Source organism: Asterias rubens, chromosome 18 (assembly GCF_902459465.1).
Source record: "Asterias rubens chromosome 18, eAstRub1.3, whole genome shotgun sequence".
Classification (NCBI taxonomy): domain Eukaryota; kingdom Metazoa; phylum Echinodermata; class Asteroidea; order Forcipulatida; family Asteriidae; genus Asterias; species Asterias rubens.
The window spans coordinates 10,711,159-10,727,350 of NC_047079.1; the positions used below are offsets into that span (position 1 = coordinate 10,711,159).

The 16,192-nt window shown below is 39.6% G+C and overlaps 1 protein-coding gene across 1 annotated transcript; it reads right to left on the reverse strand.

Annotated features, from left to right (window-relative positions):
- Positions 1-789: 789 nt before the first annotated feature.
- Positions 790-10,831, reverse strand: LOC117302255 (dimethylaniline monooxygenase [N-oxide-forming] 3-like). The gene is made up of 9 exons (XM_033786110.1): positions 10,510-10,831; positions 8,757-8,875; positions 6,622-7,080; positions 5,915-6,088; positions 5,317-5,402; positions 4,761-4,950; positions 3,946-4,190; positions 3,374-3,472; positions 790-2,214 (listed from the first exon to the last, which is right to left on the reverse strand). The coding sequence occupies exons 2-9, from the start codon at positions 8,860-8,862 to the stop codon at positions 1,981-1,983; spliced, it is 1,593 nt and encodes a 530-aa protein (XP_033642001.1). The 5' UTR covers positions 8,863-8,875; positions 10,510-10,831; the 3' UTR covers positions 790-1,980.
- Positions 10,832-16,192: the final 5,361 nt, after the last annotated feature.

A 16,192-nucleotide genomic window follows, 5' to 3' on the forward strand; every position in this document is an offset into this window, starting at 1 on the left:
GATATTTTATTGCTATCAAAGGCTATCTGTACATATATATATTAATATCTTTATTTTTTAAATAGAAAATAAAACCATTTACAGGTGACCAATGCCCGGTTCATAGTTTCTGCGAACGCGAATTTTGACGTCACAGCCCCGTTTTCCCAGCGAATGTTTCGCAGGGGTTGCGCAAATTTCAACTGCATGATGCGAATTTTTAGTCAAAATTCGTATCGCATTCGAAGGAAGTATGAACCTGGCTTTACAGTGTCAAACTTAATGTCATGTAATCTATACGTTAAAGGCAGTGGACACTTGGTAATTACTCAAAAGAATTATTAGCATAACACCTTACTCGGTTACGAGTAATGGGGAGCTGTTGATAGTATATATAAAACATTGTGAGAAGCGGCTCCATCTGAAGTAACGTAATTTTCGAGAAATAAGTAATTTCCCACGAATTTGATTTCGAGACCTCAGATTTAGAATTTGAGGCCTCGAAATCAAGCATCTGAAAGCACACAACTTCGTGTGACAAGGGTGTTTTTTCTTTCATTATTATCTCGCAACTTCGACGACCGATTGAGCTAAAATTTTCACAGGTTTGTTATTTTGTGCGTAATGTTGAGATACACCAAGTGAGAAGACTGGTCTTTGACAATTACCACTAGTGTCTAGTGTCTTTAAGTGGAATGTTTTAATTGCTATTATGATATAAATGTGTATTAACAATATATAAAATAAAAATACCTAATTGGTATCTGGACCAAATTTCTTAGAGCTGCTTAGCACAAAAATAGCTAAGGAACATTAAGCTTACCAGAATAAGGTTACCAGCCAAAGTACCGTGTAACATGTACAATTTATGACTGGTATCCTGCTCACGCTGCTAAGCAGGGCGTTTTAAATAGTGCCCTGCTCTTTACAAGTTGGTGGGGCAATAGGTCAACAAATTACAGTGGTTCATTCGCTTTGATCACCCCTTGCCATCTGGGCCCCAATCGAGATAATTTGAGGACAAAAGTAGATAAGCACAACAAAATTATGTTCACCAACCAAAATACCATGTCACATCTAAAACTTGTGACTGGTAATCTGCATATTGTGCTAAGCAGGACATTTTTAAGCGGTGTTTTCTTAAGCAGCTCTATGAAATTTTGCCCTGGTGTGAAGCCTTCTTTTTAGGATGAGCTTCAATGTTTGATTCCCTTTTACCACTAATTTCCAAAATAATAGAGTCCTTATGAAAATTTGAAAACATAAATAAATCAATAAATACAAGTCTCTATAAAACGGTGAAAAATTACACTGTGTTTGATACCCATCTATAGTATTTTTATGTCAAATAATATTTTAAAAAAAAGGTTGATGACGCCATACTATGTTGAAATCATGACAACCAAATGCAAAATTTGCCATATGAACTGTGTAGTACCAGTAAGTAGCTTGCCTGCCAGAAGGGCTATCAAATGTACAAAGGCACCCTCTTTCTAAACAGAGAATATATATTGTTCAACAGTTTCACCTTAAAAACCCATAAAATATTGTAGCTTGAAAATACAATGCAAAACGCGAATACAAAAATTGAGTTAGAAAGTAAAATCTATAAAATTCAAAATTGAAAAAATGCATTTTGCTTTTCTCGTGAAATAATGGCAGTGACTATTAAATCTTTTTCATTTTTATTTGTCAAAAATAATCTCTTGACTTTTTTTAGTAAAGATACAAAATATTACCTGGTTTAAATGCAGGTATGCTATTTGGTCCTTTGAAAAAAAAGTAGGAAATCAGGGCTGACCGATATACATAAATGTATACACACGGTGCAGTCTTTATTTACATTTCAGAATTTAATCATAATGTTTCAGACTTCTCCAAAGAGCAAAACAAAGATCGGAAATCAGACTTTAGTTCTAAAAAAAGGTTTTGGGGTACTTTTTGTGGGTTGAAAAATTATCAGTTTGAAAGGGTGTGTTCAAAAACCATAACACAGTTCTTTTACTTCAACACAAGCAAAAGCGTAACAACTAATACCATCAAAGATACGAGCGCTCCGAAGAATTGCCCTCCAGACGTCACCGCGCTCTTTTGCTTGCGCTGCTTCACGGGTACCCGCGTCTGTGTTGCGTGTATGATGCTATCCCAGGATTCTTCGACAGCTTTCTTGGCACCGCTCCAAGAATGTGGGCCACAAAGGCGATAGGTTGCTGGGTAGCAGGGTCCGAAAAGCACCTTTAAAAAGGGGTTAACAGTTGTTCAAATCTTTTTAAAAGGGGATAAGAGTTGTTGAAATCTAAACATAACAATTCTGCGAAAATTTGAACTCAATAATTGGTCGTCGAAGTTGCAAGATAATAATGAAAGAAAAATAACCCTTGTCACAAGAAGTTGTGTGCGTTTAGATGGTTGATTTCGAGACCTCAAGTTCTAATCGAAATCAAATTCGTGACAATTTACTTCTTTCTCAAAAACTACGTTACTTCAGAGGGAGCCATTTCTCACAATGTTTAAGATTATCAACCGCTCTCCATTGCTCGCTACCAAGTAAGGTTTTATGCTTACACTTATTTTGAGTAATTACCAATAGTGTCCGAAATATATTTCCATTTGCAACAAATGCTTTTAACAATCAAAGTTCCCAATGCGATGGCAAAGTATCCCTTTATCAGTGTTTTCGGAAGGAAGTTTTCGAGAGGAAGTTACTACTAAGGTCTTCTCGTGGAGGACGTTGCGCTACTAAATGGCCATATCTTCATACATGAAAGGTAAACGGAACACAAAAAATCCCTAAAAACTCCCACTGTGGAAAGCTGAAGTGATAGGGAACTTCCAGGTTTGTCATGGCCAAACTATCTTGTTCAAGCACAGGATTGCGTGGTGCTACGTCCGACTTGGGATATAAACTTGTCACACGAGACAGCTTTTACAGGCAACTTGGAGGCAACCAACTGCAGTGCATACATGACCACTTTGGTAGCACAGGAGTAATTGTTTTTCAAAACAGTGTCTTACAATCCCCAAGAAAAACATGTTAAAATTCAAATGTGTCTGTGCCCTTTCTTCTTGGATTATGCCTGGAACTGGTTGCCTGTAGGTTGCATCGTGGGACATGGGCATTGGAACATCAATCAAGTGACCAATTATATTGTGTGGTGTGGTGGCTTAAAGTTCGGTTCATAGTTCTTGCGAATTCATTCACAACTTTTGTATGTCACATGGTTGTTTTCGCAGCAAATGTTTCTCAATTCAACTGATACGAATTATTCGTTGCGACTAATGTGTGACGTTAAAAGGAAGTATGAACGGGGCTTAATTTGAAGTTAATAACATTAGTTGTAAGAAGGTTGAACATGTGTCGAAATTCTGAATTCATAAAGAAGTTTTTGTTTACCTGGAACGCAAGCCTTGGATTGGTCAGAAAGAGTTTAGTGAACTTTGGTTTTGCACCCATCAGATCGGCCAGGTGATCTTGATAAGGTATAGGCGGGAACTGAAATAGAAGAAAGGAAACAAATCGTCATTAATTTTATGTCATATGGATGTGCAGAATTAGTTTTTTTAAAAGCACAGTACAGAGTCTCATACTTTGCAACTTAAAAAAAAAACAAGCATGGGGATAAGGCATTTTATGCAAATTTTGAAGAAAAAAAAAGCATTCCTTTTGGTCGAAATTATGATGTAAAGGAAACTTTACAATTAGCAGAAAATTTATAAACAGCTTTCTCAAAGTGAACATCTGACGTCAAACTTCAAGGCACGTAAATTACGCCAGAGATCTGCTGATGGCAAACGTACATAATCACCTTTGGCCTCACGTCATTTCACATGGCTTTCATTGTTCTGGCGATTCGTAGTTAAATCCGACGTACATGTGAAAACATATAAAGCCAATACATGTCTTGATCCTTGGGATAAAGACAGGGGACCAGTTTATCTCGAGGTCCGCATGAAATAGATACTTACAAAAAGTCTGTGTTTTCCAAATGTTTGGAAGAGGACATCCCTTCTCCTTATGACGTCATCCATCATCGTCTGCTCATCGGGCATGCGCACTTTCCCCTTGAATACCTGAGCAGCCAATCTGGTTTGGAGTTCGAAGACAGGGGGCTGTCCCCCAAGCGTTGTTACGCAACCAATCACAGCGAGGGTCTGGTGACGTAGTTTTGGCGGGAAAACGTGCAGGTACAAGTCCAAATCGGCAAAGTTGTCTGTGGGGTTTCAGAGGGAATGAATCAACGATCATTATAATTACCCTTTTGGGATCTAATAAAGATTATTTTAATTGAGTTGAACTTGCCAGCGTCCATGATTTGTAAACCTACTAAGAGTTTTACTGAAGTTATGCTAAAATGTTAAAGGCAATACATACACGTTTGTGAGTTGTGAAAGGCCTTGGTGTATCCAAACTTATACCACAAACTTTTTCAGAGTGGGTCGTACATTTTTAGTGAGGAATTACCTCTTTCTCAAATCACAATGTTTTATAATAACAACAGCTTTATGTTGCTCGTTACCAAGGAATTTTTTATGCTAGATATATTTTGAGTAATGTACATTTCCTTAAAAGTGCATACAGGCTACATGCCCTTTTATAAGGACTGCTTTGCAAAAGGGGATAAAGCCAGAAATTTCCTTGGCGGGATCTAGCCATCTCAAACCCCACCTTGTTTATTCGGGATCGTTCTGAAACCACATCTGGAATATATGGGAACGATCTCAAACCCCAACATTTTATATTCGGGATCGATCTCAAACCTCACCTCGATCTCAAACCTCACCTTGTATAATCGACCTGTCAATGAAGTCGTAGCCAAGCTCGTACCCAGTGGCGAACATAACGGCATCAACGTTATCAACCTTGACCCCATCGACAAACTCCACGCCGTTCTTTGTAAATCGTTTGACCCCGGGTCTGCACTGGATCGCACCGCACATAATTCGGTCTCCAATTTCATCGTTTATCATGACCTACATACACAGTAAATAAAGACATTAGTGGTACACGAACTACTTGTTCTAAACAAAATAAATGATCTGGGTACACGATTACTTTGCAAGTATGGAATAGCCCAGAAGGAATAGCGAGCGGTCAACGAACTGTTAAGCTGGCGACGCAATGAAATATTTAGACTCTCGATCTGGACCAAATCCGGCAGATTGCTGCAAAGACACTGCCATAAAAATCGGTCATGATTACGTACACTTATGAGTCACTGCATTAAAATGCCTATTAGCAAATATTTTTGATGAAAGATCGGCTGTGACCCAGTCTTTATAGTTGCCGAAGGAATGGTCAAGTGTCAAAGGCAGATTTTTACCAAAGTGTCTTTTTACCTCACTGTTCAGGAGACCAGCCTCTGCAGACAGGCCGAGTTTACTATGGTTGAAGTTCACGTTGGCTTTGGACTCTGCAATCTTACCTGCAATACAACAATTTAAAACAATACAAACTATTAAATTATTGATATATGTATTCCAGGCCAATTTAAAAAAAGTATTTTTTAATTTTGCCATTCGGCTCATTAAATTTGGTTAGGCTCTAGTAAAAAAGGTGTTTAAATTCAACAGTTAAATTTAATTCACTCATCAAATAATTACGACTCAAATTAATCTGGTCGCAAATATTAAATTTCGCAAAATCCATCCACAGGAGGCTGGTCAGCCATGTAATTTCATCAGTGTTGTAAAAAGGCAGTAGAAATCCAACTTCAGATTACTGAAAATGTTGTATAGAATGATTATAAAAAAAAGGATGACCGAAACGCACATCTTCGATGACCACTTGAGTCCAAATGTTCACAGGTTTGTTACTCCATGCGTATATCGGGATACACTAAGTGAGAATACAGTTCTTTGACAATTACAAAATGTGTTATTACTTCAGTGCCTTAAAACAAAAAAATGTGGTTCTTTTATGAGTTATCAAACCTACCAACTAAGGCAGTTGGAGCAAACTGTATGATTCTTTTGTTGACTGTCATATCAACGGGAACACCGTCCGAAGACATGCGTTTGACGACCCAGCAACCGTGCCTCATCGTCAGGTGGACCTGGCGGGCCCATCGGCTCAAATCAACGGCGACATCACCGGCTGAGTTCGACGAACCTGGTGAAAAAGCAGAAGACATGTCAGCTGGATGATTTTGATAGAAAAAAGGGACTCTGTGAAATTACTTGATACGTTTCTTTCTTATGGCTTTTATTTATAAAAAAGAAGCAAAAGATTTGGGTTAAAAGAGTGGTGGGGCCTCCTACCCACTTTAGTTTGATGATAAGTGGGTATTCATAACTCGTTTCAACTATTAGAGACTATTCAGAAAGCTTAAATCCCCACAAAATGTTGATATTTTTTAAAATATTGAATGGCTTCTTAATACGATCTTTATCCAAGAAAACAAATGTATGTCTGAAACGAACCAGATAATTTAGGTCAAATTTTGAGGTCTCAAACAGTAGTTTTCAATGGCTTTTTCTGGCATAAACAAACAACTTTTACTTTGGAATGAAATTGACGAACTTGCCCATTAAATTTCTGATTTTTGCTTTTTTTAAACAACATTTCTTACTGCTTAATAACCTGTTTATTTTGCAACATACACAAATAAGAGTGTTTAGTCTGTCAACGTTATTTACACTTACCCATAACAACTACTGTTTTCCCGGCGAAAGAGTCGGGCTTTCTGAATTCATTTGTGTGTATTTTCTGTCCCTCAAATTCATCAAGCCCCGGATACTCTGGCACGAAAGGCTTCTTGTACATTCCAGAGCAGACGAAAACTGCATCAAAAACTACCGCCTTTTCCTCACAGCCGTCCATGCGCGTGCGCACCAGCCACTGTCCCGTAGTCTCAAAATCAGCCGTCGGCTCGACCCGGAGTACGGACGTGTTGTACTGGATATACTTCTCGAGGTCGAAGTGGGCTGCGTAGTCTTGCATGTATTTGAGGATGTGTTTGGGACGTGGATACGGTGGTGCATTCTTGGGGAAGGGGTAGTCGCTTAAAGCCATCATGACCTTGCTGGAGTTCGTGATCAGTGAGTCATATATAGCTGACCCTTGACCCGGACGGAGGCCTTCTTGGTAAACCCAAACACCTCCTGGATTATAAATGTATGGTGTTAGTATTCATGCAATTTCGAAAAACAGATCATAATGATATCCGGGTGCGGTTTCAATTTGACTGTACTTCCTCTCTCCATTGTTTTAGATTGTGTATTCACCCAAGGTCATGAAGGTCGGGCGTGCTGTTTTTCAAGACTCCCCATTCTTCTCAAAATTAATACCGTTCTTGAGCTGCCTCCCATCATTTCCACTGTGTGTGCTATGGGTTGTTTCAAAATGCGTATAAAATAATGTTCACCCACATCTTGAAATGTCATGTGTACTACGAACATGTTCTTTTAGCATGGTTTATGTTGGAAAGCGCCAAGAACCACCCATAATAATATTGTAATACTTTTTAAGAGCACATTACCAAAAGAGTGGTAAAGAGTGACTCTTTTTTAAATCATTGCGTACTCTCTCAACTTTTACCAAAAAACAAAAAAATCGTTTTCAATACCAACACTAAGATGTGCAATTTGTGTATGTGGAAATAATAACGTATGTTCCCGTCTTGCACCTGTTTTGTCCTGTATTTTAATGTATGTCTGTTTTGTTGTTGTCTGTATGATCATAGGCTGGGGAACAAAAAGCTGTGCTGCTACCCGGACCTAGATGTTACATTTTCTTTATTCACTTTTTTATTCTCTTTTATATTCACCAATTTTGACCATAAGTTACTCTGTATTAGGCCGTGTCCGAAACGGCGACTTCGGCTACAGCTACGGCTAGATCGCGCGCGTCTGCCTATTCTTTAACACTGGTAGACGCGCTGATCTAGACGTAGCTGTAGCCGAAGTCGTCGTTTCGGACACGGCCTTAGTATACATTATTTGCAACATTGAATAAACGTATCTATCTAGCTATTACTTAAGTTGAAACTAAAATTCTGGCCAAACTTTACGTCACATAATTGAATGACCATTCACAGGCTATCAGGCCTAACTGTTGCTCCATGATGATGAGAGCAAAAGGGCCCTAGCCCCACAAGTGCGTTCACATATAGCTCAATGCTTTAAAGGGTGGCTGCAGTGTTTTTTATTCATTTTAAACAACTAAACATGACTTTTTAAACCTGAAATATTTTTTTATTATTTTTTTTTAAATGCGCAAGTGTTTAAAAAATGGTTTTCAAGCGATAAGGGGAACCCACCCCGCCCCTAAAAGGGAGCTTTCTTTTGCATAAACGTGACGTCATGTCAGTAACCCGAGCCGTCGGGCCCCCGGCTGTGTTCATATAGAGAGCGTGTGCACTGTGTGGCCTGGTACCTAGGCGCGTGTAGTTAGGGACCAGACTGTTTTTGCCGACGATATGTTTGAATTCCCGACGTGACGTCGATGGTAGGGGCGGTAACAATCCACAAAAGGGGGGGGGGGGCATGACTTATTCGCTTATTACGCAAGTAAGATATTATGTCGGGAATAAACAAAACACATTTTATTGATGTTCAATATACATATATCAGAAATAAATGACGGCAACATTAACTGTTTTATTTGAATTAACTGCAGCATCCCTCTAAGATTGTCCTTCCTTTTTGAAGCGGGACCCAAAAGTGCTGTAGTAGAATCATAGAGCATGAAACGACAAACCAAACAAAGTAATCAACGCGCGTAACAAACTGGGGTAGGCCTAAACATCATTTTTGTTCTCGGCTTGTAATTGACTTACCGAGTTGGTCGTATCTTTCGAAGCAATGGGGTTCAATTCCTTCTTCTATGCATGCCTTGATGGACAGCAAGCCGCTGAAACCACCTCCGATTATTGCAGCTTTCATTTTGAGTTTTTTTCTGGAATTAATCAGAGAGAAAAAACATTTTACGTGACCGTCACACATTCATGAAGATGAGATATATAGTGGAACAGGCCTGTTTGCTTTGTTTTTGAAAAGGGCACGGGCACCCAGGCATTCTCCTTGGTTAATGGCACCCTATAATGGGGGAAATTGTACATTTCTACTGAAGCTATTCAAGGGCACCAAGGCAATGACCAGGGGCCATGTATCGGTGCCTCTGTAAAGTATCAGGCATAAAGTTATTTTAAAGGGACCAGTTAAAAATGCAAACAATCTTATTCCCTGCATGCAATTGGGGCTGCAGTCTGCAAACACCGTTACATAAATTAAGAAATTACCATAGTGTTAACAACATTGTAATTAATTTATTTATTATGCGCAAGTTACACAAACAAATATGTACGGAGGCGCATTACAATAGTAAAAACATACAGATGTCCTACAAGTCAACCACATCGTATACATATTGTCAGCTCATGCCATGATATCTTGAGATCATGGACCATGCATCAATATTCGCAGGACAAGTTTGTCAAGATTTACACGACAGACGAGAGAGCTCTCTCTGAAACAATCAGATGAATTTGTGACACGACTATGTTATGGGTACAAACCATGGAGGGATAGATGGTACTGTGGAGGACTACAACCACCATGGTATACTACAACCATAGAGCTATATCGTAGCTCTGTGGTACACACAACAATGGAGGAATATATAGCTTCTTCCTGGGTGTATGGGAGGGAGGAAGGTGCTACAACCATGGTACAACGGATAAAAGTCAACGGTGAACCAACCGCCACCAAATACCAAAGGTCACAGCAAGGATAGTAATGCCATGATTGGTAAGGTCTCTCTCTTTGAAACTGTACATGATGTGTGCAAAAATCTACGCCTATATCTTTACCTATGGCAAAATCCCACCGCCTTTTGCCACCCCTTCTTGTGCACCAACAACCCCCGCCCCCTCTCCTTGTGCTCCAGCAATACACACAAGCCAACATCAACTTATAATTACCACCGACCTTCTTTTTTCAGAATGAAATTAAAGGCAGTGGACACTATTGGTAATTGTCAAAGACTAGCCTCCACAGTTGATGTATCTCAACATACGCATAAAATTTGAGCTCAATCGGTCATCGAACTTGCGAGATAATAATGAAAGAAAAAACACCCTTGTCGCACAAAGTTCTGTGCGTTTAGATGGTTGATTTCGAGACCTTAAGTTCTAAACTTGAGGTCTCGAAATCAAATTCGTGGAAAATTACTTCTTTCTCGAAAACTATGGCACTTCAGAGGGAGCTGTTTCTCACAATGTTATCTACCATCAACCTCTCCCCATTACTCATTACCAAATAAAGTTTTATGCTAATAATTATTTTGAATAATTACCAATAGTGTCCACCGCCTTTAATTCCACTTGCGCCTATGTCTTTACCTTATGGCAAAATCCCACCACCTTTTGCCACCCCCTCCTTGTGCACCAGCAACACACACGCCAACATCAACTTATAATTACCGACCTTCTTTTTTCAGAATGAAATTAACAATAGTTCTTCTCATTAGACAATAACAAATTAGTTTTTAGTTTTAGACATTCAAATAAAGTCTAAAAATGTGTAACTCACCTTCTTACGTTGTCTCAACGTGACGAGGCTGACGGGCTTATTCTTTCTTCCAACGAGTCAACTTGCCTATTAAATACCCCAAATTCGTAAGCCCTTCCTCCATGATTGTAGTAGCAGTCACAAATTTGCATATTCAAGAAGTAACCGTTTAAGCCACGCCTACCACTTAGTCTTAAAAAGGGGAAACACCAACGACGTAATCTGGTTAGCTTTACATCCGGTTCCAAGCAGCGCTTTTCCCACTAAAGCCGTCACCAGATACCACGAGAACAATAGAGAAGCCTACGCGCATGTACCTTTGGACCCTTTCCTGCGTCCAATGACGTCGAGACCAGTGCAGTGGGTCCGGCCTTCAAACGATAACGGATGTGGGGGTTTAGCGAGGTCACATTCCTATAGCGACAAGGCAAAAACAATCAACCCGAACGGCGTCTTATATTTTTCGCGTGATTAATTCGACACCTCTGGTTAAATAATCCGGGTGACTTTGAAATGTGTCAACGACAATAAACGGCTGGCTACGGAAGCCCAGGACATCGCTATTAAAGCTCTATGGTGCCACTTGCTTTTCAGTTGGTTAATACCCGGGTGACTTTGATCGTGTATCTCTATGGTACAAACGACGATTATTCTACGATTTGCTACGGAAGTCCATTTGTGCCACGTTGCGTTTCTCTTTCACCACAGTGGTAGTGTTTCTCTTTCACCTATGCCCAATCTCCTAAAGCTGTTAAGGAGAGAATATTGACTTTGCTCAGCACAAACTGAGTGGGGCACCAGTCACAACAGTGTAAGCTTAATGTGATTTCGGCTGGTATCCTGTTTCTGTTGTGTTGAAGCAAAGTTTTCTGTGATTATAGCACTATGTGTTTCCATTCCGCAAATGGGCCCGGTTGCTTGCCGCCACTTAATAACTGTGTGTCTTTCTTATCTTCCCGTCCAGGGAACTCAACAAACTCACTTCAAGCTGTCAACAACCACTCTCTTTCAAAAAGATCATCAAATCTTAAACCACTATGCTTAACCTATTATTGTTATTTTTTATTATTAAGTATTATTTATACAGGGTAGCCCCATCAGTGTAAAACACTGTTCTCCCTGGGGTCCCTGTAGAAAAGCAATACACAGTACAAGAGATAAACAAATAAACATGTACAAAGAACAACCCCCACAAAAGCAGCTAAAATTTTATTTAATCTTTTTTTTGTCAAACTTTTCATCACTCAAAGAGACACAGCTGATTGTCAAACTGTTTTCAGTTATACAGTGACGGGACACTGTAGATTTTAGTTATTGGCCTAAAAAAATGTCAGACGACATGAAGACCAGGGGTCGATTTCACAAAGAGTTAGGACTAGTCCTAACTACTAGTCCTAGGAGATATACAATTTGCATGGATAGTCCTAAGATAGGACGAGTAACCGGTCCTAACTCGAGATAAGACTAGTCCTAACTCTTTGTGAAATCCACCCCTGGCCTGATAAGTATTCACAGACAGAGGCAACGAAGGCAATTGCCTCCATGCCCCCGGTCATTGCCTTGTTGCCCTTAAAATGATCCAGTAGAAATTTAGTTTCCTCAGGGTGCCCTTGGTTCCCTTCCTTGCCCTTTCAAAAACGAAGCATACGGGCCCGATGCATCATTTATTATATATAATTTTACATAAAATAAAAAAAAAATCTAAAGGAAATACTAGACTGAGTAGATATGATTAATTGAGCCACAATTTTACATTTCAAGACCCTAATTTTTAACATAAAGACAGCCCCAAAAAAGTAACGCATCTGTTGTAAAAGCACCTATAATTTTAAAATTGTTACTCGTATTCTGAAAATGAAAATACCAGGAGACGGACAATTTTAATAACTACAGTGATTTTGACACCTTGTTTGTAAAAATCGGTCGAGTATTGTTGTCGCGGTATGTGCTTACAGGTGAAAAGTGCCCATTTCCATTGTTGCAGTAACTCCAATTGACATGATCGTCTCTCCTCTGATTCAGTGTGCAGCTTTCAAAAGCGGTTCTTGTCAATAGGAGACAATTACCAATAGTGTCCACTGACTTTAAAGGCAGTGGACACTACTGGTAGTTACTCAAAATAATTATTAGCATAAAACCTTTCTTGGTGACCAGTAATGGGGAGAGGTTGATGGTATAAAACATTGTGAGAAACAGCTCACTCTGAAGTGCCATATTTTTTGAGAAAGAAGTAATTTTCCACGAATTTGATTTCGAGACCTCAGATTTAGAACTTGAGGTCTCGAAATCAACCATCTAAACGCACACAACTTCGTGTGACAAGGGTGTTTTTTCTTTCTTTATTATCTCGCAACTTCGATGACCGATTGAGCTCAAATTTTCACAGGTTAGTTATTTCTTGCATATGTTGAGATACACCAACTGGAAGGCTAGTCTTTGACAATTACCAATAGTGTCCACTGTCTTTAACTATCATAATATTTGTTTTGTCATCACAAAACAATGTCAGCTTATCACAATTTAATTATCTATACCGGGTTGTCATAAAAAGGCCATCTAGTTACATAACGTCATCACAAGGCAACATAGGCATATGTTTATCTTTAAAAAAATTCAATTAAATAAGTAGGCGCTTTAATATTGTGTTCAACAACAGTACGTTGTGTGCGAACAGATGTTTTAACGAGATTTAAAATCTATATACTAAAACTTAAAAGCAAAACTTCCTGCAGGCTAGGCCTGGATTTTCATATTTGAAAGGGCAAGGACGTTTTCGTCTCGAGTCATGAGACCCTTTGCACGCTTTCAATTTCGAACACACTCAGCATAATTATTTGTTTGTTTGAACCCTGCGTTAAAACGTATGGTCTAGCCACAGCCGGTATGTCTACACCAAGATTTATCTGTACCAACGCGACATAATAACCCCAATGCACAACCACAAACACTCCCACATGGCCGATTTCATAACGCTACTTAGCGGCCGAGTTTGTGCTGACTGTGCGATTTCTAAAGGCATACTAACCGCACACGAAAAGGCATGCTAACCTTCCGGTGCTTACCGCACGAAAATAAATGACGTCACAATGCAAATCCACGGTAAACACGCAAAATGGCAGCCCAATTTTTCTGCTAATCTGTGAAACACACTAAAGCTTAAGCAAATGTTCCTGCTACAGTAAGCACGCACATTTGCTACACCTTGAAGCAGCGCTATGAAATTGGGCCCAGATGTTAACGAAATTTAAAATCTATTTATTAAAAGCAGAACTTTCTGCAGGCCTGGATTTTCATCTTTGAAAGTGCAAGGTCGGTTTCATTCTAAAAAGGGCACTTTCCATTGGAAAATCTTAAAAACAATGGACAACTGTTGAAGAGGCAACAAGAGCAGGAGCAACGGAGTCCGTGATGGCGGTAACAACTTGGTAAAAGAGGAAACACTTTCAAAAGAGAAACGCAACTTGGCACAAATGAGCTTCCTTAACTTGCTACTCGGGGAACGTGTCACGAGACCATTTGCACGCTTTCGAATATGACTAGGGATCGTTCCCGAGACCTATTTTACTTTTGACCCCGCGTGAAAACGTATCAAGGCTATAACTAATGACTCGAGTCATGAAACCTTTTGCACGCTTTCAAACCCAGCTGTTGTTTGATCGTTCCCAAGACACATTTTTTTGTTTGACCCTGCGCTAAAACGTACAATGTCTAGCCACATCCGGTAGACCGCCTACATCGGTAATTACGTGGCAATGTGCCAACCACGAACACGATGCACATGATGCCCAACAATCACATAGAGCTGCTTAGCGGCCGATTTGGTGCTTACTGTTCAATTTACATTTCATAGCTCTGCTTGTATACCGTACGTAAGCACACGAAAAGACGTGTTCACTTTCCGGTGCTTACTGCCCGAAATTAAATGACGTCACAATGCAAATCAATGAAGAACGCACAATATGGCCGCCTTTATTGTTCTGCTAACCTGTAAAATACGCTTATTGCCCGTTAGCAAATTTGAAGAAGCACAACCATCCTCTGGCAGCCCACAAGAATAGGTTTCCTGTGGGAAAGATGTCTTTCCTTCGGAGACACCCTGAAACGAGACACCCTGAAACGAGACACTCTGGCCCATGACAGAAAGTAAAACTTTCATTATCAGACGAAAATTCAACCAGCATTTTAACTCGTAAGTTTTTATTAATAAAATAAAAATGCAAAAAGTATATCAAATATATTAAATTTAAATGAAATTACTTTGCAATAAAAAAGTTCATTACAATAAAGTGTAGTTGTCCATGATAAACACAAAACATAAAAAATGAAAAAACAGCAGCAATGAATAAATCAAATTAAAAATGCTATGTAAAAACCAATAAAATAATAAAGGAGGTATACATTTTAGAATTTTGTTTTATTAATAGTATTCGGTTTCTCAAAATGCCGGTACCATCAGGGGTCGATTTCACAGAGAGTTAGGCCTAGTCCTAACTTAGGACAAAGTCCTTGGAGATATAAGAAACGTATGGCTAGTCCTAAGTTAGGACGATTAACTCTTCCTAACTCGAGATAAGACGTTAGCAAATTTGAAGAAGCACAACCATCCTTTGGCAGCCCACAAGAATAGGTTTCCTGTGGGGAAAGATGTCTTTCCTTCGGAGACACCCTGAAACGAGACACCCTGGAACGAGACACTCTGGCCCAATTTCATAGAGCTGCTTAGCCAAAAAATTGCTTAGCATGAAATGTTTGCCTTGCTAACAAAAGGATTACCAACCAAATCTCCACTTGATTTTCAAAATAAGCAAACAACAGCTGAATACCAGTAACAAGCAATATCCAACAACTGGAGTGGTTGGTAATCCTGTTTTTATCAAGGAAGACATTTCATGCTAAGCAAATGTTTGTGCTTAGCAGCTCTATGAAATTGGGCCCTGCTTGGCCAGCGCTAAGGAACTATACTCTCCTGGGCCCAATTTCATAGCGCAGCTTAGCGGCCGATTTTTTGCTTACTGTGCGATTTCTTTTTCATAGCGCTGCTAGCCGTAAGCACACGAAAAGGCATGCTAACCTTCCGGTGCTTACCGCACGAAAATAAATGACGTCACAATGCAAATCCACGGTAAACACGCAATATGTCCGCCCAATTTTTCTGCTAACCTGTGAAATACGCTAAGGCTTAAGTAAATTTTTCTGCTACAGTAAGCACGCAAATTTGCTTACCGTTAAGCAGCGCTATAGTATGAAATTGGGCCCTGGGATTGACAAGTTTCTGTCCCGAGATAGTTTTGGTAGAACTACTCACAAGGCGTGTATATAGGTATCACCGTGTAAACTTAGGTGGTTGCAGAAAATAAATTGTATAAATGGCCCAGTTTATTGACTACACTAGTGAGAAGTATCTCCTTATAAGGTACCGCAGCAACAAGTACGTCATCAGATGCAAATAAAGATACCAACATAAAACAAATAATTGACAGCCATCTTTTCGTTGAAAAATCACAACCGTATTTGCTTATTAGCCTGCAATAGGTGACTCACAGCATCATAGAGCGGTCAATGGTTACCATTGGCACCGAGCTAGCTCCGTACAGTCCCTCGGCATCCGGGTACGAGGTCTCACAAAATCTTTTAGAACGCGGATGTAGATAACGAAATGGATAATAAGGTGTATGGACAGTACACCTTTTTGGCCCTTGAAGTT

Excerpts from the sequence above, each read along its gene's own strand:
- LOC117302255 (XM_033786110.1), bottom strand. The coding sequence starts at position 8,862 with ATGAAAGCTGCAATAATCGGAGGTGGTTTCAGCGGCTTGCTGTCCATC. Across the intron at positions 4,951-5,316 it reads CTGGTCTCCTGAACAGTGAG|GTCATGATAAACGATGAAAT; the intron begins GTAAAAAGACAC and ends CTGTGTATGTAG. Across the intron at positions 2,215-3,373 it reads ATCCAAGGCTTGCGTTCCAG|GTGCTTTTCGGACCCTGCTA; the intron begins GTAAACAAAAAC and ends CCCTTTTTAAAG.